General features: G+C 41.2%; 1 protein-coding gene across 1 annotated transcript in view; it reads left to right on the top strand.

Annotated features, from left to right (window-relative positions):
• The window catches only part of LOC138591125 (brain-enriched guanylate kinase-associated protein), a 32641-nt gene extending 10716 nt beyond the window's left edge, over window positions 1-21925 (top strand). Inside the window, exons 4-6 of the mRNA XM_069661644.1 lie at window positions 12154-12261; window positions 15385-15468; window positions 18211-21925. Coding sequence (XP_069517745.1) covers window positions 12154-12261; window positions 15385-15468; window positions 18211-19746 — 1728 coding nt within the window. The 3' untranslated portion in view covers window positions 19747-21925. The remainder of the gene's footprint in view (window positions 1-12153; window positions 12262-15384; window positions 15469-18210) is intronic.
• The last annotated feature ends 770 nt before the right edge of the window (window positions 21926-22695 follow it).

The following is a 22695-nucleotide window of genomic DNA, read 5'->3' as shown; positions in this document are numbered from 1 at the left end:
GCCATTTACAACAGCATCTGTCTTGCGGTATTTGCTGCCTATTATTTGTGAAGGGTCAATGTAATCCTTCTTGCTTTGTCATACCATGAAAAGACAGAGAGCCTAAAATGTCTCCCCATCATGGATCATTCCTCTATTACACTTCACATTGCATCAACTTATTCTAGTCATGTGAAAATGATTTTAAAGAGTGTTGGCTTTTCAAAGGGATCGTCTGTCTCGCGCGGAGCCTTGGTGTAGCAAATCGGTCTTCATGGCAGGAGACAGTATGGGGTTTTTTTTAGAGACAGGCCTCATTGGGATCGCCATTTCTTTTGATGTCATGTCATGCAATGGCATTTCACGGGGGGGGGGGGATATGTTCCTTTGTTCAAGACAGTCCAGACAGGCAGGCAGCGATAAAGGCAGCTCCAATCAAATGAGACACGTAATTAAAAGTTCTGAGAGGCCCGAGCCGGCAAGGTCAAGAGAAAACTGTGAAGAATAAAACAATTTCATAAAGAGCGAATCGAGAGATTAACACCTAGAAGAACAGACAGATGCTCGCCGTGATGACATTGAAGTGATTGTACTTAAGGTGCATCAAAGGGGAAACTGTTTGATCTGCAGATAAAGGGTGCTGCAGATGAAGCTGTGTGTATGGATGAAAGGATACATAATTTGTCTTTACCTATAAAAATAATTTACATCGCTTAATATATGTGGCAGTGTCAGCATTGCACTAGTTATGTCCTGGTGCCTGTGAGACAAATTACATCTCTTCTGAGGCTTCTTATCTGTGAGGGATAATGATAGGTGAAATATAAAAATACATGATTATTATTAGCCGATTAATGTTTTGTATTAATAATCTAAAAATGCAAAGTAACTCAATTTTTTTTAAATAAATGTAGTGGAGTAAGAAGTGTAACATTTCCCCCCCAAAAGTAAAGGAGTAGAATTGGCAATACTCTACTGTAGTAGAGTACCTGGTTACATTCCAACACTGATGCTAACAACAAATACTGCAACTAAAATATGCTATTTAATAAGATATGAGTTCTTTATGTGGAGTATCTTCTCTTAGTTGTGACACAAACACAGATTTGTTTCAGGTTAATGCTGAACTGCAGTTATTCAGTGGGAGAGGAGCTGTCCGTGGTGCTGAAAGTCATTGTTTCCTTTAGACCTCAGAAGAGTCTTTGGCAGGTTCAGCTGACTAACAGCCGTCCTGGAACTGGCAGGAAATCAAGGGCTTACTCATTGATTGGCCTCCTAACAGGGGTAATGTCCACTTCATCAGGAGGTGTCACCACTAAACACAGTCCTGTCGCGAATTACCTCTGATTGTAAAGTAGGGAGGAGAAGCAGCTAAAGCATACATATTACTGAAAGTAACATGCATTTAATTAAGTACAATTAGTGATACTTTAATCTCCTTTACATTTAATATGAAGATTCATATTAAATACAAAACCAAATCAACAAATCAATCATGATGTATTATTATTTACAAGCCACCAGCTGTATATAAAGTTATTTAAAAGTGGCTCGACCTTTACCAGCTGCAACAATAAAATGATGTACATACACTTTTGGTTCTTTAAAGTATCTATAATTAACATGCAACATATCGACATAGCAACACCTTTTAGATTAAAGTTCTGAGTAGTTTCCCTCCGCTGCGTGTAGTCGGAGCCAAGCCTGCATTCACTTTCCTGCTCACATGTCATCACTCCTGTCTGGTTTACTGTTAAAGTGAAGCTGTACCTCTTCATCATCCCGCCCACTCTTCACCCTATGTCCTGATAAATCACTTCTTGCTCTGGTGGAGGCCCGGGGCCAAGGGCTCTTATTGTACCTTATTGATGTACAGTTGTAAATGATTGCCCTTGCACTGCCTAGCAAAATGTTGTGCTGTAAGCCCTGATCCTGATCCCTCTACATCACTGAGGAGATAAGATTGATGGCAGGGTGTACAATCTTAAACGTGAGGAGTAAATTGAAAAGTTGAAATCTAGCGGCATCAAACATCTGCTAAATTAAGCTTGTTTTCTTACTTCATCCAGAGTTTTGGAGTAATGAAGCCTAAAACAAGTTAGCGATTTTGCACATTGGCTTCCCTTGGAGTTTTTTGACGTGGTTTTGGTGAGATGCCTGAAATGAGGTCAGTTGTTTACACAAGTTTAAGAGATTTTCACGGTCTGTTAAGATACCCCACAAGCTTTAACATATAGAATACAGAGGTTGTAGGGGACATTAAATATCATCACGCTGACTACGGACATGTTGCTTAGTGGTGGCGATGTTTTAATCATGAGGTCCTGGTATAGTTTGTTTATAGACTAACATCAGCTTTTCACTTCTAGCCTTTCATTTAAGATGTTTATTTGTGAAGATGGTGCTGTTGAACAAAACATGTAAGCATCGTTAACTTTTCTTTGCCACAATTTATTTTCAGCAATTATCCAAAATACAATATAAATAAATACAAAGGAAATCATCCCATTGGCTTTTTGAAGAAACCAGGGCGATGCTAGCTTCTGGGCTGGCCTACAAAAATATGTCCTCCATGAAACACTCCATTGTAAATTGGGGTATTAAGCATAAAGCACTGTACATACTAACATACACGGATTTATAACTGGTTTATAACCTTTAATAATGGAGTTGGGTGCAGCTCTAAAGGACATTTTAGGTGTTTTTATCATTATTATTACGTCTCCTACGAGACATATTTTATATTATCATCATAGCTGTCTTTGCTAAGTTGTCATTCGTTATCTGTTTAGACAAAAGCCTCCACTAATGGATGCCAATAGGGTTTTAAGTTGTTGATATAAGCAGGCATATCTGCTCACAACGATAATAATATTAAATGTTTGTTTGCTGATTAAAAAAGGGGGAACTAAATGTTTATCATAAATGCTGCAACGATTTTAGATGATCAGAAAAGTCTCAGATTCAGCTTAAGATGTAATTTTCATGTTGAGATATTTGGAGGTTTAAAATGATCAAAAATGTTTAACAGGAAGCTAAAAGCAGCAACATGAATAAAAACAAACAAACAAAGAAAATCACTCAGTTAAGGATAATAATAGCTATCAGTCCTAAAAAGCCTCAGCAGAGACGGGCTGTAATAAATGTTGAAGGAGCTAAAAACAGGATCTTTGACGGGCGTTTGTCAGTATTTTGTCATATTCTGCACACTGAATAAATAACATCTCCACTGAAAGATTGATCAGTAGAATAATCAATAATGAAAAATGAATTCGTTGCAGCCTAAACAAAGCTCCGATTGGCTGCATCTATCTATCGCCTGTCAGAACAAATCAGAATTATTGATGTGTTTATTCATGAACACAGAGGCTCCGTCTAATCTCGGGGGTCGTTTCTCGCTTAGCCGAGTCTCTACAAAAAAACATTAAGATGATCGATATGATCTGATTCAGGATCAATGCATTCAAGTTGCTTAGTTTATTATGGATGACACCATGTGACCAGTAATTAATTGTGCATCTAAAACAAGGAAGCATGGTATATTTGCTGGTGTGATAAAGAGAGCAGGGTAAATAAAAGCCTCTTCCTCTTGTTATCCGGTGTGAAACCTGAACAGTAGCCGTGGTGTTAGGAGAGGGACATGTGGGAGGAAGCCTGCTGAGTCTGTGTGTGGATCTGTTGCTCTGTGTTGTCCCTGCTCCACAATGAGGCCTGCAGAGCACTAATTAGTGCTATTAACACGACTGTCACCGAGCAGAACTCTTGTATGAAAAGCACAGATTACACACGGGAGAGGACCACCACAGTGACACCAGCAGGTGTGACGTGCGTAATTATTTACTCCTAATTCTGTTCAGGAGAGGAAAAACAGCCCGGGCCACAGTGGTGTGAAAGTATTGGTCCTAAGTCATTATTTTGTTGTTATGTTAGATTTCTGATTCCCATTTTTAATTCTGTGCACATTTTGAAGTTTGTTTGAAGTAATATTTAACTCACGATTATTTCTCATTCATTTCGGTCAGTTATTTTAACATGTTATAATGTGGTTGAAGTCAGAGATTATTAGCACATGGGAAAGGGTCTTGTTGCGTTGGTGTTGTTTTTCAGTTGTCAGATAAATTCCCTGTCACGACAAAACAGATGAACTCTCCTTTCTTCTGATTTACATACGTAATTGCTGTTGTGATTGTTAATTTGGGTCTTAGAAACCAAAACCTCATCAGTTTTCCTTTGAGTGACATGTTTTTTCATTATCATTAGCATGGGCATCGTGCTTAGTTTCAAGTCAATCTCACACATTCTGTCCTGCTGCTGTGAACAGTCTCTAGTGCACCACATGTGTAATAATTCCAAGCTAAAATAGACCACTGCGTGACAAAGTGTTTAAGGAAATTAGTTTGTTTTTTTAAATAAAACTTTATTTGAACCATTTTAAAACAAAGGGCTTTTTTGTTTTGTTTTTTGTTTCCTTCATTCTTTTTTTCTTTCCTTTTTTTTTTTAAATTTGTGAATTAACATGACAAATACAAAAAAATAAAAAACAATAGCATAGAAAGGTTACGACAATGTGTGTGTGTGTGTGTGTGTGTGTGTGTTAGTGTGTGTGTGTGGTTGGATGCTTGTATGAGAGGTTCAGTTTGTGTCAGGGCGTTTTCAGATTAGGTATGATCGCTTCATTCCGTACCTGAGTACACTTGCGGTAGGACTGGAGGAGGTGGCAGTAATACACCTCAAAAACAAGGAGAAGAAGAGGAGTAGGATCAACTACGTAACATTGTTTATGTTGTCGTTCCAGTGTAGAAAAGCGTGTGAATCACATGATCCTAAGCCCGCACAATGGAGCCGACCTTCGCACTTTGCCGACTATTATTAATATCTTGATGAAAATCTCAAGAACGACCCTCTCACCTGCATTCCTACGGTATCAGCCCTGGCCTTGCAGTTCAGAGGATGAGATTTTGGAGGAAACATTAAAAACAGTCTACTTCCGTGGTTTGGTACGGTTAGCTTTTCACACCTGATGCGTACCGTACCCAAGCACACATGAACCGTACTCGAAACCACCTTTTCAGGTGGACCCGGGCACGGATCAACGAACCGGACTTTGGGGTCAAGTGTGCTCGGATCGGGGCCCGGGTCCCTAATGTGAAAGCCCCCTTAATCTTCCACAGACAGGGTGGGGTGGTTGAAAAGAGACAGACAAAAACACTGTTGGTTTTGTGTTTTTCATGTGATTTATTGACTTCAAGGAAAATTTAGAATCAGACAGCCTTATCCGTCATCCAAAAGCCAAATTATAAGCAAACATGGTGGCTCTCTGCTGCCAACGCTTTTGATTTCCCAACAGTGCAAGCTGTGAATGAGATGATTTTTTGGCTTCAGTTAAGCCATGGAACATCCTCATGGAAATCTGATTAAACCTACATGACCTGCAACAATAACTTTCTCTACCCAAAATAATATCCCCAGTAAGTTAAGCAGATGTGAATCAAATGCCTGACATCACCAGCAGAATGATTCCAGATGCTAATTTGTCTGCTAACTGTCTTTGCAATGGTTTAATTGGTGAGTGTATAAGAAATTGTCTCTAAAGTTTTATGCTCTTCAAATAACTTTCATACTGTTCTGTACTGCAAGAAACAAGAAGGCAAAACAACTTACTCTAAGCTTAGGAAAATAGTCACCAGGTGCGTGCGGAATATGATTTAAAATAAGACAAGGTCAAAACCTGGTATGTGGCTGACTGCATCAGGTCAGGTCAGTGTGGGCAATGCGTTACAAGGACTGTCCTTATGAGGCCGATGACAACGTGTTTGAAAGCAGGTGCGCGCTGCGGGCGTAGGTGAGGACAGCGGAGGAGCAGCGGAGGAGCAGCCCCGCCTACTCCCCGAAGAAAGTATCCAGAGCCGTATAGACAGAGAGTCGCGTCAGTGGAGGTCCAATATGCTGCATTATCCGCCAATGCAATGTTGCAACTCTCTCTCTGTATGGCTCTGAAAGTACTGTCACTCAGTCAGTCAGTCACTCACTCAGTCAGTCACATACAGACCATGTGTAGGGCTGACCCGGCGGTCAGCCAAGAAACACCTGAATGGATTTTACTGTGAGGTGTGATGTCTTTCATCTCCATCAGCCACAAACTGAGGCGCATTTGCAGTAGATAATGTCAAATTGAAAGAATATCTGGACAGGAAACACTTTGTTCCTGCCAGAGATTTCCTCACGCCTCCATCGAGGTGGCCGCCTTTTTCTTAGTTCACTAAAGATTCAGAACCTGCTTTGTTCGGGGAGGTGGTTATCTTTAGCGTCTGCGTTTGAAAATCCTCTTTAATGAGGTTAGAAATCTAATTTGTTTCTCTCCTTCTTTTTTCTCCTCTACAAAAATAAGACTGTATTTAACTGGAGTGGAGTTTTCTGCTCTCCTCCGTGAACCGCAGTCTTCGGTAATTGCATCTCACGGGATTCAGGCTTCATTTGTTGTCCAGTGGAGAGGCGGAATCTGCCGGCAGAATACGTAAAACAAATTGAGGGCAGTCGCAGAAAAACTGACACTTTTCACTTTTTATACGCAGCGCACTCAATTCAACAAATCTTTCTGATCAATAATTGAAGGAAGCTGTACGAGCTTTTTGTTGCTGTTGTTACAGTTATATTTCATCACATTGATGCATTATAGAGGAGAGGACCTTCTGTCGGCTGAGTCGGATTAACACGTGTGTTCAAACATCAGGGTCATTTATTGCTGAGTAATTATGAGAAACTTGCGTCGAGTTCTGGTCATAAGACAAACAGAGGGCGGCTGAGATCTGCTTTGTGGTGAGGAACAATACCCCTCCTCCTCCACTGGGTCAATCTCCTTAAGATATGATAGCTTAAATTTGCATATTAATTTTCCTTGATGCTCTTCTATGTGTGGCACCAACTGATAAGAGCGTCTTGGTGACAGGCTGTGTATGCGCCGCAGTGTGACTGGAGGAGATAGCAAAAAAATCAGTGTGCACGGCTGTGATTCACCGCCGGCCATGACGCCGTAATTAAAATTACACTTCCCGCCTCTCTCCAAAATACAAGATCGTGTTCGTCATATCAAGCCTATTGAGATTGCTCTCTGTTCATTTTTAATCTATAGGTAGGCTCTGTTTCCAATTTGGCATCTAATCATGCGCAAGTGGTGAGTTAGTGTGTGAAGATCCACGAGATCACTGGAAGTGTGAAAGTTAGTAAAGTCAGCAACTTTAGTGAGCGAGAAGTGACTTCTGGCTTCAAAATTGCACATTATTTAAGAGGATGTACAACTCTCCTTTCACACAAAAACGTGGCAGTAGATTATCTATAACTCAGAGAGAGTCAGATATTAAAGATGAACCTGCTTGTGAGACTTTAAGTTACCAGGAGACCAGGGCTGCAACTAACGACTGTTTTGAGAGTCGACCAGTCATCGATTACTGAATTGACTGACTTCTTAGCTATCAGCTTTTAAGTTTAGTTTAAGGTTCTTTTAAGCATGTGCTAACTAACAATAAAGACAATAAATATGACTTGTTCATTCAAAAAACTTGCTACTGGTTTGGCTCCCACTGATACAAAGACAAATAAAAGGAGGACGAAAAAGAGATGAGAAGGAGAGAAAATGTGCGTTCTTTCTTTCAAGGTTCTTTTTATTGAATTTTAGCATTTTCACATACATTAACATGAACACAACACTTAACCCACAACACACCCGGCAATCCCCTCCCCCTAGCTGTCACTCAAACAGTTGAGAAATTAAATAGTAACTAAGGTAATCTGATGTAAAATTATGTTAGAAATAAAAAAAATAAAAAGATAAATAAATAGATAAATAAAAATTCTAGGGCAGTGGTTCTCAGCTAGTCTTGCCTCAGGACCCACCACCAAATCAAATCAAATTTTTTAACCACTTCAAACCACTTATTTTATGAAAAATGGTGCAGTTTGAACCTGGACATCACAAAACACAACAGTACAATAGTAGAGCAAAATGACCAGCAAGTGACAGTGCATAAGAGGAACACATTCCCTCTACAATGTATTCAATTAACAGACTTTTTTCAACAGAAATAAACTAAAAAAAGTGCATAATAAATGCAACTAGCATGTCATAGGAAATATGTCCTTCAAAATAAAAGCGCAGCATAGACTTTTTGCTCCCCGAGCCACTTTTGGGTCCCGACCCACCAGTTGGGAATGTTGAATGTCACAGTTGATGTTTAAAAGAGATGCATCAGGTTCTTTCCACAGCACTACAGTGGTATATTAATGTAAAAAGCCAACACAACTCCGTCTATAGATAGCTAACGTTAGCTAGCTGAGAAGCTAATAATCTTATCTGGGTGAGTCTGCATCATCCACAAGTCCAATGTGTCTTCTCTTTGAATGCTCGCGCATTACTGACGTGCTCCTGTGATACGCAAGGTCAGCTTTACAAAGGTAGCAGGCGATCCTTTTCTTTGAAGCGTGGAGGCTGAAATGCTCCCAGACATTTGACTTTACACGACGTGATAGTGTTGCATCAACCGCCTCCATTTTGCTATGTTTTGTTTACCTGTTGCTTCCTGGTCGCTGTTTTGCATGCGCAACTCTCAGCAGAGATAGTAAGGATGCGAGATGTCTCACCCCTCAGCAAACTCAGCTGAAAACGATGTTATGTTCGCGCTTAGCAAGAAAAAGACGTGCAATGACGTAACTAGCTACTTTATAGTTTCATGTAAGCTCTGTTTGTTGTAGTCTGTTGCCAAAGAGATTTTGTATCTGATCTGGGAAAACATACCACACAAACTTACTGAAAAAAAGTGAAAAAAACTTTAGCACTTCCCCTTATCACTAAAGAGCGCTTTAGCCTCTTTTAGCTCCTTGTTTCGGTTTTTACGGCTCACAAAGTCTGTTTCGATTTACTCTCACCGCTCTCATAATCGCCCCTTCTGGCATAGCAGGCATCTAATTTCTAACAAACACACTGCCCACTACCTGCCCAGCACCCAAAGGTACACAGACACATCTACCGATTAGCTGGTGGACATAGTGTTGCATTTAGCAGCCAAGCAGCCAGATATTTCCCTCAGGAGTTGGCGGAGACTAAACCAAGCTAAAAGGAGAGAGAAAAATTGGACTCGCATTCATCAGGTGGACATAAACACGACTCCAAAAGCATGATAATGATGTTGAATGTCTGCTGGACATGATAATCGGCTACTGTTTGCTAACACATGGGAGAAGCTGTTTAACAAAGTGGCAGTTTGTCAATTTTTTTAATAAAGTTCTTCTACCACTTTGTAGTTGTTACACTTATAACATAAAGTTGTGACACTAAAAACAGTGAATGTGCATTATTATTAAAAACATATTGACTTTTCGTCTGTGGGTTTCAGCATAACTTATGTTCCTCTTATAGTCTTTTTATTCATCCTCTGAAAGGTAGAAGGTGAGAGACTCAAGTGGCTCTGAGTTTTTAAAGGATTCACATCACTCTTGCATTTAGAAGGCATGGGAGCAAAAGCTACAAAGCCTTTTTGTCTATCAACGCGAGTGAAAATTGTCTTTGACACAACAAAACATCATTTCAACAAAGGCCGAACAGGGAGCTATTACATATCTGAGCCTTAAAAAGCCTTAATGCGGTCGTCCGCGCAGTCAGCATCGAAAAATATGAATAGAAATCCCGAGTAATGAGCAGGAGAAACGGTGCCAGGGAGCCGCGTGTCTCGACAGCAGATTAATGAGACCCTAAAAGAATTGGATTTGAATATCAATGCTGGCCTATTGCTTAAACTGACATTAATTGCCACCTATTAGATTGGCTCTGCACCCCTGTATTTCAAAACAATCACCGCCATTGAGAGATTAGAAGAGAGGAGGGTGGGAGGCCGAGTGAGTGCTAAGAGCTGTGTCATTTGTCAGCTGGAGCTGTGTGGCAGGTCTCACAATTACCAGAGTGTGTGCGTGTGTGTGTATGTGTCTGTGACTACTAAAGAAACATTTAGCCAACAGAACCAACTACTGGCCCCTAGAGGTTGCTATGGTAACTGCAGCTCACGTTGTAAAGATGTTGGACAGAACGTGATTTACAAGTTCATAACCACACTTGAACACTTGCTTTATATCTGTGCAAGGCAACTCGCACCCTTACATTCTTCTTAGCTAGATACTCTACAGAGACTCTCTAAGGAGCTAGCCAGGTCGCCACTCATAGATGCAGCCAAGCCAGCGTTAAGGCTAGCGAGCTAATCTGCTAGCATGTGCGCTATGTTTTTTTTTAAGATGATCTTTTTGGCCTTTGGCTTAATTCATAGGACAGCTGAAGATAGACAGGAAATGTTGGGAGTAGAGAGTGGGGGATGACATGCACCAAATGATCGGCAGACCGGGAGTTGAGCCTGCGATCAGTGCGACGAGGGCTGTAGCCTCTGTACATGGGGCGCCTGCTCTACCAACTGAGCTAAACAGCGCCCCATGTGCGCTATGTTTTTAACAATAACCGAATAGACATGAAAAGATCACATTGGCTGTGGCTCAGTGGTTGAGTTGGTCGTCTTTCAATCGAGAGAAGGTTGGCGGTTCGATCCCCCACGACTCCAGTTTACATGTCTTGGGCAACCCCAAATTGCTCCCGAAGGCACAGCACTTTGCATAGCAGCCTCTGTCATCAGTGTATGAATGTGTGTGTGGATGGGTGAATGTGAAATGTAGTGTAAAAGCGCTTTGAAGAATAGAAAAGCGTTATCTTAGCGCAGTCCATTTACTGGCTGCGGGTTTGACTACAGCTTTATGAGAAGTTGTTTCAATGATAAAATGGACACATGACGTTTGTCGTCTTTTCTCTACAGTGGTGTTGACCTGTGACCTCATAAAGGTATTTCTGCAGCTAGAGATTGCAAGAAGACATCTTTCACTAAAAGTCAGACTCGCATAAAGATCCTAGAGAGAGTTCTTCATGTTTAAAGGGCATTTGTACTGTAATAATTGTAATTCTTGGAAGCAAGGTCAGCTTAATACAAGTCTCTCTTTAGTTTGGTTCTTCCTTTTTAAATTGGAATCATACGATGTCACGTTGTAGCAGTTTCAGAAGGTCAAGTCAAGTCGTATTTCCTGAGATGTACAGGTTATTACTTTCCGTGTACAGTTTTGTTGCACAGCACCATTAGACATATCAGCAAGGCTAATAATAACTTGCCTAGTGACACCTCGTCTGGCAGGTTGTAGCACTCAATCGAGATTCTCCCCTCACTGTAAAGGGAGCACTTCATCCTGCAATGGCACTACACAATGGTACTGTAAAATGTGAGGTCGGAATGATCCAACATAGAGATCAAACAGATTATACGGCCACTTATAAAATGCTACGTTTATCTTGAGTTAGATGTTGTCAATGAAATCCAAAGGGTGTATCCTCCTGGGAGCAGAAATATACCCAGCTGGTTCCATGGCGGTCTTTGAACCAAATTTGGAAATGGTTCATCCTCAGGGGAACATGACTGTGCAAAGAAGTTTTCATTCAATCAATATGTGTCAGAAGGTTCATTTGTACAAGTATAAGTTATAGCCTGATGATGCAATAGATGAAAGGTCTGGGCAACCAAAGCCACCATCCTCTGTGCACCATGAATGCATGACAATGTGGCCGATAGTTGAGGAGATAAAAGTGGGTTGAGATGATCCACTCAGCAGACATCAACATCATTAGGCTCTGCTGTTAAAGGGGCTAAAAGTCCAGCAGAGCCGTTTTGCATTTCTTTGACAGTAATCACTGAAAATAGAACGGGTGTTTCATTTGTCTTTCTCTCGTTCTTTATTTTTCTCTCTACTTTCTCTTCCCCTCCTCTGTTTCTCTCTCTCTCTTCCTCCCAGAGTAATTGATATGATATGAGCACTGGCAAGTGTAATCTTCTTTTAATTAAGACCTGCTGCTGGCTCCGGCTTCAGACCGATAGTGACTTACGACTCGCTTCCTCTCATTTCTCTTCCCCTCTTCTATCATCTTGTTTTTCTTCTGTTGCTCCTTCAACTTTGGCGCCCTCATATTTCTCTTGTTATCTCAACACTCAACCCTTTTCCTCTCACACTTTACTTCCCGCCCCTTCTTCTTATCATCTACTCTGTCTACCTCTATCATCCGTTATTTTTTTCCCCCTCACAATTTCTCTTTCTCTTTGTCTGCAGTCTCACCACCATGAAGAGGAAAAGAGAGCCCTCAGCCGGGAAATCATCGTCCTCAACAACCACCTCATGGAGGCGAAGATCACCATTAATAAACTCAGAGAGGACAACGTGAGTAGCGAGGGCTGGATACAGTTATTCCAGCTCCCACTGATACTTCTGACAGCATTGTGCACATATGCTTTTGCATCATGAGACTCCGGTTGCAGGAATTATAAATCGCCTACAGGCCAACAAATTAAGCAGCAGCCTGGGGCATTCAGGGCCACAGAGATCTGAGGCCCTGGGGCGTGTGCTTTCCCCGCCTGGTCAGTAATCCAAGCTTGTTAGCACCAACACAGCAGTTGGCTTGGGAGATTGAAATGACAACACTTCACAAAGCTGTACTTTCCTGGTGGAAACAAATCCTCCAGTCAAACTGGCAGCATGCTCTGTGAACAAACTATAGCTAAAAGTCTCATGTCTAATGTATTTCTGAGACGTCCTGGATATTTGTGCTTCATGGAGCCACAGCAGATCGAGGCATTAACTCTGAGCCACAGGGTGTTTCATTGTGATCATACTGAAATCAATGGGCGACCTCGTGGCTGCAAGAGTCTGGAGCCGGGTCTGCGTGGTTCTGAGCTCAGTGCATGTGGCAATCTGGTGGCTCTTTTTCGTTGCAGTGATTTGACTTGTATTTTAACCGGGGGCTCCAGGTTGGGTTCGATTTCCTCTCTGGGGTCTATGGTTTGTTTCGGCTCGTCTGAGCTCTGAGTATTGTGACAATCCCCCAAGATCCGGCCAGGATGATTGGAGTCAAGGTTCATTTTGAGTGGGAGGAGAATTCATCCCATCAGAACCAGCGGCGATGCAGGAAATACCTCCAGAGAGCTTTGAATTTACTGCTTATTACACGGGAAGAAGTAAATATCCTTCCAAATGTGTCACGCCCTGACAAGGAAAACAAATGCATTTATATTGAATGAAATGTATTACATTTAATTAACTCTCCAGTGATAAAACCATTGGAAGGGGCCTACCAGGGACAGAGCCAGGGGCCTAATGCAAAACAAGCACGAAGAGACACAACACCATTATAAAGAATAAAAAAGACAAAGATGCAAAATGACCGCAGAAGAACAGAAAATTATCACAAAGAAACGCAGAAAAAATACAAGAAGACAGAGAAACAAAACAACCCTATAGTCACATATCACCACAAAGAAACACAAAACATCTACAAAGAGATGAAAACACAACCTGTCTGTTTTTTGTCCAGGTCTTGCTGTAGGGATGGGAGGCCTTGTCTGTGACCATTGGCTTATTGTCTTATGCTTATTACCGTATTGGTCCGAATATAAGACTACCCTGATAATAAGACGACCCCCCCTTTTTAGACAAATTGTTTTGAAAGACTTTTTAAGACCAAATTTTAAAAAGAAAACTATTTTTATTTTATCTTTTAAATAAAATCATGTTTTCTATATCTTTTAAATTAAATCTAAATGACATTTAAATTAAATAAAATGCTGTTGAATAATTCAAGAAATCATTAACTATTGACTTGAGGTCTATTAAGAGAGCAGTCTTGAAACAGCTGGATGACAGTAACACACTTGCACACTCTCCGGTAAATCTCTTGGTAGCAGCCACTTTGAGGACCACGGTACGATTTTCTCTGTTACCATCTGTTTGATAAGACTGTTAGCATTTTGAACATTACACTCTGTGACACCGTATTTCTTGGCTGCCTGACAGTTGTTTAATGACTCTGCTGCATTGGTACCCATTATCTTAAATTTGGTGTCATAACTCTGCCTCGGCTGAGTGACGGCTAGCCTCTGTCATGAGGGGTTCACTCGCCTTACAGATAAGTAACGGCGTCTACTGTTGTGACCGTATATTGGCATTTAAAGGTCTAGACCCCGAATATAAGACAATCCCACTTTTTCAGATGTATGTCAAGGGCCAATACGGCACTAGTTATTGGATTGCATGGATTCCAGCCACAAGAAACAGACTTTCTAGTCGCATAATTAGACATGAGACGGAAACCCCAATATATAACATATACTGTATGTCCTGACGCGCCACTCGATGGCTAACATTCCCAAGAGAAACACACCACGCAACGCTTGTTAACTCAGACATCACCAAGGTCTCAAAGGTCTATTTAGAACATCCACAAAAACTGCAGGAAGCCCAAATGTCCCCTAGCAACAAAAAGACACACAGTGGTTCAGAAAGCAGTCACTGTTAACTATAAACCATCAGAGAGACGGCTTTGATGTAAGAGGAAGTGCTGTCAGGGTTGTGGTGTGTTCGAGGCTCACGGAGGCTACTACAGCGCGGTAAGAGCTGACCTTTATGAGCGGACGGATTTCACAGAGGAGGGGGAGGAAAAGGAAGTCCGCTAAACCAGCTTACCGCCCACACACATGCATTCAGAAACACAGAAAACAATTACACTGAGCATCTGCTGCGCCAGTAGGCCACCCTCACTCTGCTCTGAAATTTAAGTGAAATTTAAATTCCAGCCCTTACAGAAAAAACAGCAGAGAAAGAGATGTATAATGCTGCACAGGCTTCTCTGGGCTGGAAGGTGCAGATAAGTGAACACACTGTTTCAGACATCTCTGGTAAAATTAGCACATTAGACTTATCTGGGCATATACATTACACATGAAGAAGTTAGGTGGCGTTATTAAGATCCTGCAAACCACAGATTTCAACCCTAATGAAATAATACAGCCAAGCTGAGAAGTAGGTGCTGAATAATTAAGCTCTACTAGCTTCAATTTGACGGGTAACTAAATCAATGAATCGCCTACTCCACTGGGCTAATCCCCATTTTACAATGGAATAGCCAATTATGTGTCCTGAATGTTGTATGCAAGACGTTTATTATTATATAAAAAATGGAACCCCGATCATGTGAGATGTCTACTTATGTTTTCTCATGACCCATAATTAATTTAGAAAGATCTCATAATGGTAAATAGATGCATTTAGATTTGTCGTTGTCGTACCATGGTATCATTACATTACTGTGGAACTATTCCCCCCACAAGTCCCCCATAATTAAACAATAATTACACCACAGTTAGAAGGCTGTAATCTAAAGTGTGACAGGAAGGTCGGAACATAATCCCCCATGGTCAAAAGCTTACTGGCACCATCAGTCTGCCAAAATGAACGCCATTTTTAAAGCATGAATAAAGTGATTGAGGGTATTCTTTCTGCCTCTTACAGGACCTGTATAGGAAAGACTGCAACCTGGCAGCCCAGCTGCTGCAGTGCTCCAAGTCTCACTACAGAGCACACAAGATGTCTGAGGTGAGCTCCCCAACACTGCTGCTACAACTGCACCAATGAGACAATTTATATCTGTACTGCAGGAAAAAAACCTGAGGTCATAGTTCCACATGGCGTTCCTATTCCATTAGGTTTGGACTTATTGTACTCTAATTTGTGTACCTGTAGGCCATCAACAAAGTAATGAAGACCAGGCTGGGCACAGAAGCCTTTATCGCAAAATACATATATAGGAAAATATATTAAACTCTATAAAATGTGAGCATACATATGGCCAAAAGTTAGAAAGTTTGCTCATTAAAATCAGGAAATGTCTGATGAAAGAAAACGTAAATAAGCCAAGAAACTGTCCAGACAATCTGGAACCCAGTTTGTTTTAAATTCTCAGTATTTCCCTCGCCAGAATTTTATTAATGACTGTTTAGAAAATGCTTTTAATCATAAAGAGAATACACAAACATAAAGTTTTTAAATGATACAAATTTAAATGCTTGCAATTTCTGCCTTTAAAGCTTTACTGATAAAACACCATCATCCTTTCTGGGTAAGTGTACTAACGAACTCTTCCTATAATGGAAAGAGGATCCCGATGTTGTGTCGGTGTTACATTAGAAGCCTCGGTGAGTGGTCCTCACAATAAGACAGTCACAGTGCTCATGGCCTTTTCAGTCAGATTGATGAAGGTCTGCTGTCTGAAGTGCCATCTGTCTGCACCCTGGCTCTGCATAATGCATGAATGAGTGAATGAAAAGCCTGGCCTGAGATGACACCTGATGCACACAGGAAGGAAAGTTCTCTAACAAGTCTGATTATCGACTGTAGAGCTGTGTACAAATCTATTTTACTAATAAATATTTTCATTAAGTTATCATTTATGAGGGAACAATAATGACTTCCCCTGTGAACAGTAAACAGTGCTAAGCAAATGGACTCAGTGATATCCATTATACAGCACAAGCCCCTTATGTTAACAATCTACTCCTTTATTTCCACGTATTTTATAGATTACTAACTGGTTAGGAAATTCATCCACAGATAGGACATGTAGCTTTAGTATTATTCATTTAGCCTTAGTTAAGCATTTTGCAATCTATTGCATATGTAACGTGTAAAAAACAGTTTGTGGAAACATAACAAAATTAGCATTAGCTAACACCACCTAGCTATGCCTTAAAAAGACAGTGACAGTTGTCTGAATCTACAAACATTGACTAGAAATTTTTGTATTTATTTAATGCTGGGTAAAATTAATAACCCATTTTTGGAAAACTTTTGCAAATCTACCACTTGAAGGAATTGTAAACGGCACATGTGCACATAACACTGTGAAAAGTGAAAGTTTACCAAGCAAAAGTAGCATCTCGAATGGTAGCAAGTCATCAGTTAACAAGGGCTGCTTTTTCTTTCTTTTTTTATTCCTAAAAGGAAGAATGTGTTTTAATTTCTTTCTTTAGGAAGTTACGTAGTGTAGCTTGGAACATGGAAATGTAAAATCTCTTCCATAAGTGAAGTATTTCGATGAATTCACAGAGTAGTAGTAGTCTGATGAAATAAGCGCCAGTTCCATTATAAGCCATTAGACATCTTATTCTCTAAATGGAGCGAGACCTGTAGACATGCATGGCGTCACGTGGACTGAAACTGCAAAACTGTGTGACTCTTAATTAAGATCTGCCTCAGATAGCAGCTAATGCTGAGCTAGCTTACTTGGAGCACACACTGTATATTATCCCCCCTCCTACAGCCTCACCTACTTTCCATCTCTATTCCCTCTGGGAGAGGCAGCTGCTGCTAAAAATAGCCCGACTTAAAAGATGCAGGTTATTTTATGCCGAGGCGAGCTTCTATTTCTTAACAAAGCCAAGTCAGTATTTTATCTTTTTTTTTCTATTCCCAGCTGGAGACCTGGAGCACTGGTTTAATTTGAATCTAAGCCGTTCCCTATGGAACTGATATGTGTTTGATGGTAGACAGAATAAAGACACACTGAAAAAAAAGAGTGAGAGAGAGAGGGAATGAAAACTCTTTGGTTGAGAAGGCAGCGGAGCAAGAGGAGGAAGATGAAAGGATTAAGAAAGGGAGGAAAAAAGAGAGAACTCAGTGTGGCACGAACAGTTCCTACTGACCCTGACCAGCTTTAATTGGCACAAAGAACCTGTCTGTAATTGACAGGAACAGTTTTCCTCCAACGTTAGCCAAGCAAACAGATTATGAGGCTATCTGTCGATGCGTGGGAGGAAGAAAGACAGAATATTTATGTGTCAAAATGTCTCATGTAATTTCCCAATATATTAAAAGTAGTGAGTAAATAATTGAAGAAAATGTAGAAAATGAAAGAAGAGAATTGTGTTGGGGGGAAAAGGGAAGTAAACAAATAAATAAATAGAGCGTGTGTTCAGCAGTTCTCTGACAAGTTCATTAGGCGAGCCAAGTAGTGCAGTTCCCCTGAGATACACCAACTGGTCTGGACCGTGTGAACTTTGTGAGAATGAATTACTTTCTAAACCAGGGCGATAGATTAAAGTCCTTGAGGAATGGCTCCAAGCATACCTCCAGTGCAGACGCAGAAAGCTTAGAATATGTTTGAGGAAGAGATTCAAGTTTTTTGTATAAATAATTAAGGCTGCAAAGGAATACTTGATTTCTTAGAATTCCTTTTGTTGGCTAAACCTAAAGACAAATGCAACAAAAGACATCAATATGGATTTTTGTCCTTCTCCCCAAAATTCATCAAGGGTCTTTTGTCTTCTGTGTCTGTTTTAGCTGCCGCTGGAATTTCAGGAACGCATCAGTTCCCACCTGGAGAAGCATAATCGGAGTAGCGGAGCCCCTGTTACAATTTCCCACTCCAATTACTCTGACGCCGTGCCCACAGCTATAATTGCCAAGGTCCTGGAGAAGCCCGAACCAGGAAACGGCTGCCCTGTAACACGCTCACCCAGTCCGCAGCCGCAGGATGGAGACTTTCTCACAGGAACAGGAAGCACTGATCACCTGAACCGCCGTATTGCGTATAAGACCTCCGACCTGTACTGCAGTGATACGGCCCTCTACTGCCCTGAACGATGGCAGGATTCAGAGCGCAGGCAGAGCGTTGACCTCCATGGCACCAGCCTGCTTCAGCTTCACGCCCAAAACTCCACAGACAGCAACCCAGAGGAAGAGGCCTACAACTCTGGGAGCTTCTCCCACCATGAGCCTCCATCCTCCTTCCACCACCATGATGACTTTGGCACTGGCAGCCTCCCTGCCTCCAGCACATACTCCAGCTTCAGCCTTGCATCAGATGACAAAGGAGGAGTAAGTGGTGGTTGTGGACCCACTGCAAGCAGCACGTTATCCTCCTCCCACCAGGGTCTCTATATGGAGTGGCGAGATGGCAGCAGTGGGGACTATGGGCGCAAAAGCACATCATCTTATGATAAAGACAGCCCAAGCTTTCCCAAGTCCCTCAGCATCCAGCACATGGTGACCTCCAGGAGCCCGGCGAAGGCAACCTCACCAGCATACACAAGGACATCTTCATGCTTCAGTGAACCGTACCACTCCAGCACACCCCGCCTGGCTTCCTCTCACAGTATGGGGTCGACAACTGGACTGGGTCAGGCTCGAGGAGGGACGCTGGACAGTCAAGGTGATGTCCAGGTCCCTGAGGACGACCTAAGCAACCGCTGGAGACAGCTCAGCGTAGAAGACATCAACACATTTTCCTACCGTAACCTCCCAGGGCGGGCGTCTCCGTACAGTTTCTCTGAGCGACACTTTGCCATGGGCCCCTCGAGTAAGGTCAAGGCAAATCTCTACAGCAGCTTCCAAGAAGGAGATGACGTCTTCCACAGTCGTGTGCTGGACCAGTGTTTTGATTTGGGTTCCCCTTCGCCCAGCCGCAGTTCGAAACCAATGGACCATCGCGCGCAGGATAAAACGTCAATGCTGTACAGAGCTAAAGATGACAGTCAGGACTCCGAGTGCAGTCTGTTCCTCTCAGGGAACTCAAAAGACAAGGAGAGCGGTGGGGGAGCTATGGTGGCAGGCAGCGCCAAGAAGGACTACGTGAATCTGAGTGCAGACAGTTCGCCTGAGTCCCTACGCCAAAGCTCCCTTGAAGCCTCAAGTCTTCAACACTACCCCAGCCCCAGGCCGAGCGTCCGGCCTCGCCCGAGCTCCAGCTCTGCCGTCAGTGTCGGCCCCGCCCTCCCAAAGAAGACCTCTCCAAGATACCAAAAATTTGGCAGCACGGGACTTACGAGGAAGGACAGTTTAACTAAGGCTCAGCTATACGGTACACTGCTGAACTGAGCGGTGGAAACAAGCTTTTTATTTTATGCATGATGACGATGACGATTCATAACTTACTGTACTGTACTGTACCGTATGTCTCAAAAGTTTCCTGCAGCAAACACATACTTGGTGTGATGGGGTATTAAGATGTTGTTGTTTTATGTATCTCTTAGCCAAGGCACGTTTCATGCAGTCTGCATCACTTTTTATATTGTATGTCATGCAAAGGTGTAGCTACCTGAAACCAGCTATTCAGTTGTTTTAATGATGATGATTATTAGTAGGGCCGTCGGGGTGAAACCACATTCTGTAAGAAACACAACACAGCCCCGGCTTCATGAACACTGTGCTATTTATTTGCTCTTTTTTCGGTGTCAGGCACTGTTAGTAAGACCAGCAAAAGACCATTCATTCCTGCTCTAATACATAAAGTATAGATAATGGAATAAAGCGTGTGCAATGGGGTGACTTAATTACACACGTATGGGAGAGAGTTTACCCATTATGTATAGTGGACCCTGCTGACTGCAAGCTGTTAAAAAGATTTATTCATCCTGTAGTTTCTCTTAAACAAAACGCATGCTGTACAATGCATATAAATAAGATGGAAAACACATTTACAGGTCAATCTTTCACAGAGGGATATTAACTGTTAACTCCACTTAATAGAAGTGTTTTTATTCATTGGCTAAATAAGAGATACTTAAAAGAAGATGTTATATTTAAATGCTATGTACTCAAACACAAATTTTAGCCTTAAGAGTTCCTTCCTGATGTAAGATTTCACACTAGTTAATTGGAAACTTCCTGTTTTTGTTTGTTGGAATAATAGCCCTTAAATATATATAGAAGTCTATAACATTATTGCATTACGTTGCCAAGTGAAATGTACAACTTTAGCTATTATTAAAGATGATTGCAGAAGTGGAATTTTTCTATTTTTTTTCTATCAAGATTAGATGACGAGGCTGTACTGCACACTAGTTTCCCTCCTACAAGGACACTTGTGAAATTGCCTTAACAACCGTGTACATACTGTATGTATATCTTCTCTATTGTTACTCTACATATACACTACTGTTACAGCACATGTTCTTCCTGTCAGACATGACACACACAAGGGATTAAGTCTGTTCTTACACTGGGGATATTTGTAATTTGAGGTGTCCATTGAAATATGGTTTAGTCAAAGGTTAATCTGGCAAGCAGTCAAATCTCTACCCTGATACAAACTCTTTTGGTGAAAACAAGACAAAAAAAGTGCTCGATCGTGTAGTTTTCCGTCGGGATTAATTGGAATATTCTCCAGGAAAGATGGCAGTTCTGCAAAGTACGCACAAAAGTCTACTTGCAAGGTAGAAAGAAACAACTGTATCAAAACAAACATGTACAGTCAGTGTGTTGTTTTTATACCAGCATGCTCAATTAGAGAAAACACTGTGAAAACAGACAAAGCCTGTGTTTATATACGTACATACAAAGTGGCGAAGACATGCTGTCCTGTTGGTGACTAAAATGAGACCCTGCCTTATGTTGATAATGAGAATTTTCCAACATCTGTTCATCCTTTGGCATGCTAGAGTTCAAAGGATTTCTTACGTCCTTCATGTGTCTACAGATCTGAAAGGAATGGCGACAGGCATAAGCTAAATAACGGGAGCTACATTCTGCCCTAAAGTAGATGTTTCTGGAAGTGTCGCTTCTACCTCTCACATTCCTGCAGGCCTGGGAACTGGCTTTAGGCTGCTTTTAATGATTTCAAAGCTGGATCACTTTCATTTTGACATGTTTATGAAGGTGAAACTGGGCCACATAGACCACAAAAAGTCTCCACTGATATTCGTATTTGGTAAAATATATAAGTATCTAAAGGGTGTGAAAGGTTTGGAATTAAATTTAAGTAATTGAGGAGGAATTGACTGGATATTTGGTATTTTTGTTGAGGACATAATGTATAGAAAAAGACACATAGATGCTATATAAACAGTTACTATTTTTAATCCAGATGTTTTATTAATTGAATGTGTTGACCCTGATTGAAGAGGCTGAAGTGATTCTGTCCTGTCCTACCTCCAGCTCTGTTCCAGGAACAACAGGCCAGCTGTCTAAATGTCCAAATGTGTGTCTGTCTGATGCATGGTTATATATTTTTGCTGTATGTTTATTTACTTAATAAAGATGGGTGTTGGGAAATGCATCATGGACTTCCAGGGATATTGTTTTTCATTACCTATTTTAAGAACCTTACACCCTTAGGAATGTCTTGATCTAGATTTTCCCTTTCAGTCAATTGACTCGGCACATCACATATAGTATGTGACATCCCATACTACATGTCTCCTTCAGGGAACAGACGTTATAGTCATAACCTTTCGTTCCCTTTCAGACTGAAGACACCTCTATTAGTCCATGAGCCAGACCCCCAGAATTTGTCCGTCGTGCCAATTTGGAGGGACCATGTCTCATAGTGATTTTTATAAAGGTCTATGTCCCTAGTGTTGGGAAATGTATGATAGCATTGCAGCAATGGTAGCTTTCTATGTGCTATCACTCCTTTTTCCATCCCTCCATCATGAAACATTTTTCTTGTTTTTTTTTTTTTACCATTTCAGAAAAGTAAACCTGTTCAAGTAAATCTGAAATATACAACTAACATATATCTTAAATGTAAACAAACATTACAGCGAGGTAGAGGTGTTAGTGTACCATAGAGTCTTCACAGTAAATGTGCAGTGTATAGGTTGTTAATGTGCAGATACAGTGATTCAAGGTGTTAATGTGCCATTACTGTGTACAGAGATGTTAATGTGAAAATACTCGGGCTGAACGATAAATTATAATTGTGACTTATATCGCGATTTCCATATGATTTGTGATATTAAAGAGAATGATCATTTTTACGTCATTATTCTCATTTTCATTGAAAAATATGAATTGGTGTGATTTTTGCAGGGATCTGTACCAAGC

The sequence above is a fragment of the Semicossyphus pulcher genome, unplaced genomic scaffold (genome assembly GCF_022749685.1).
Source record: "Semicossyphus pulcher isolate SPU_LCO1_2020_fin unplaced genomic scaffold, fSemPul1.0.p SCAF_14, whole genome shotgun sequence".
NCBI classification, from domain to species: Eukaryota; Metazoa; Chordata; class Actinopteri; order Labriformes; family Labridae; genus Semicossyphus; species Semicossyphus pulcher.
This window is presented reverse-complemented; position numbering and strand designations above follow the sequence as displayed.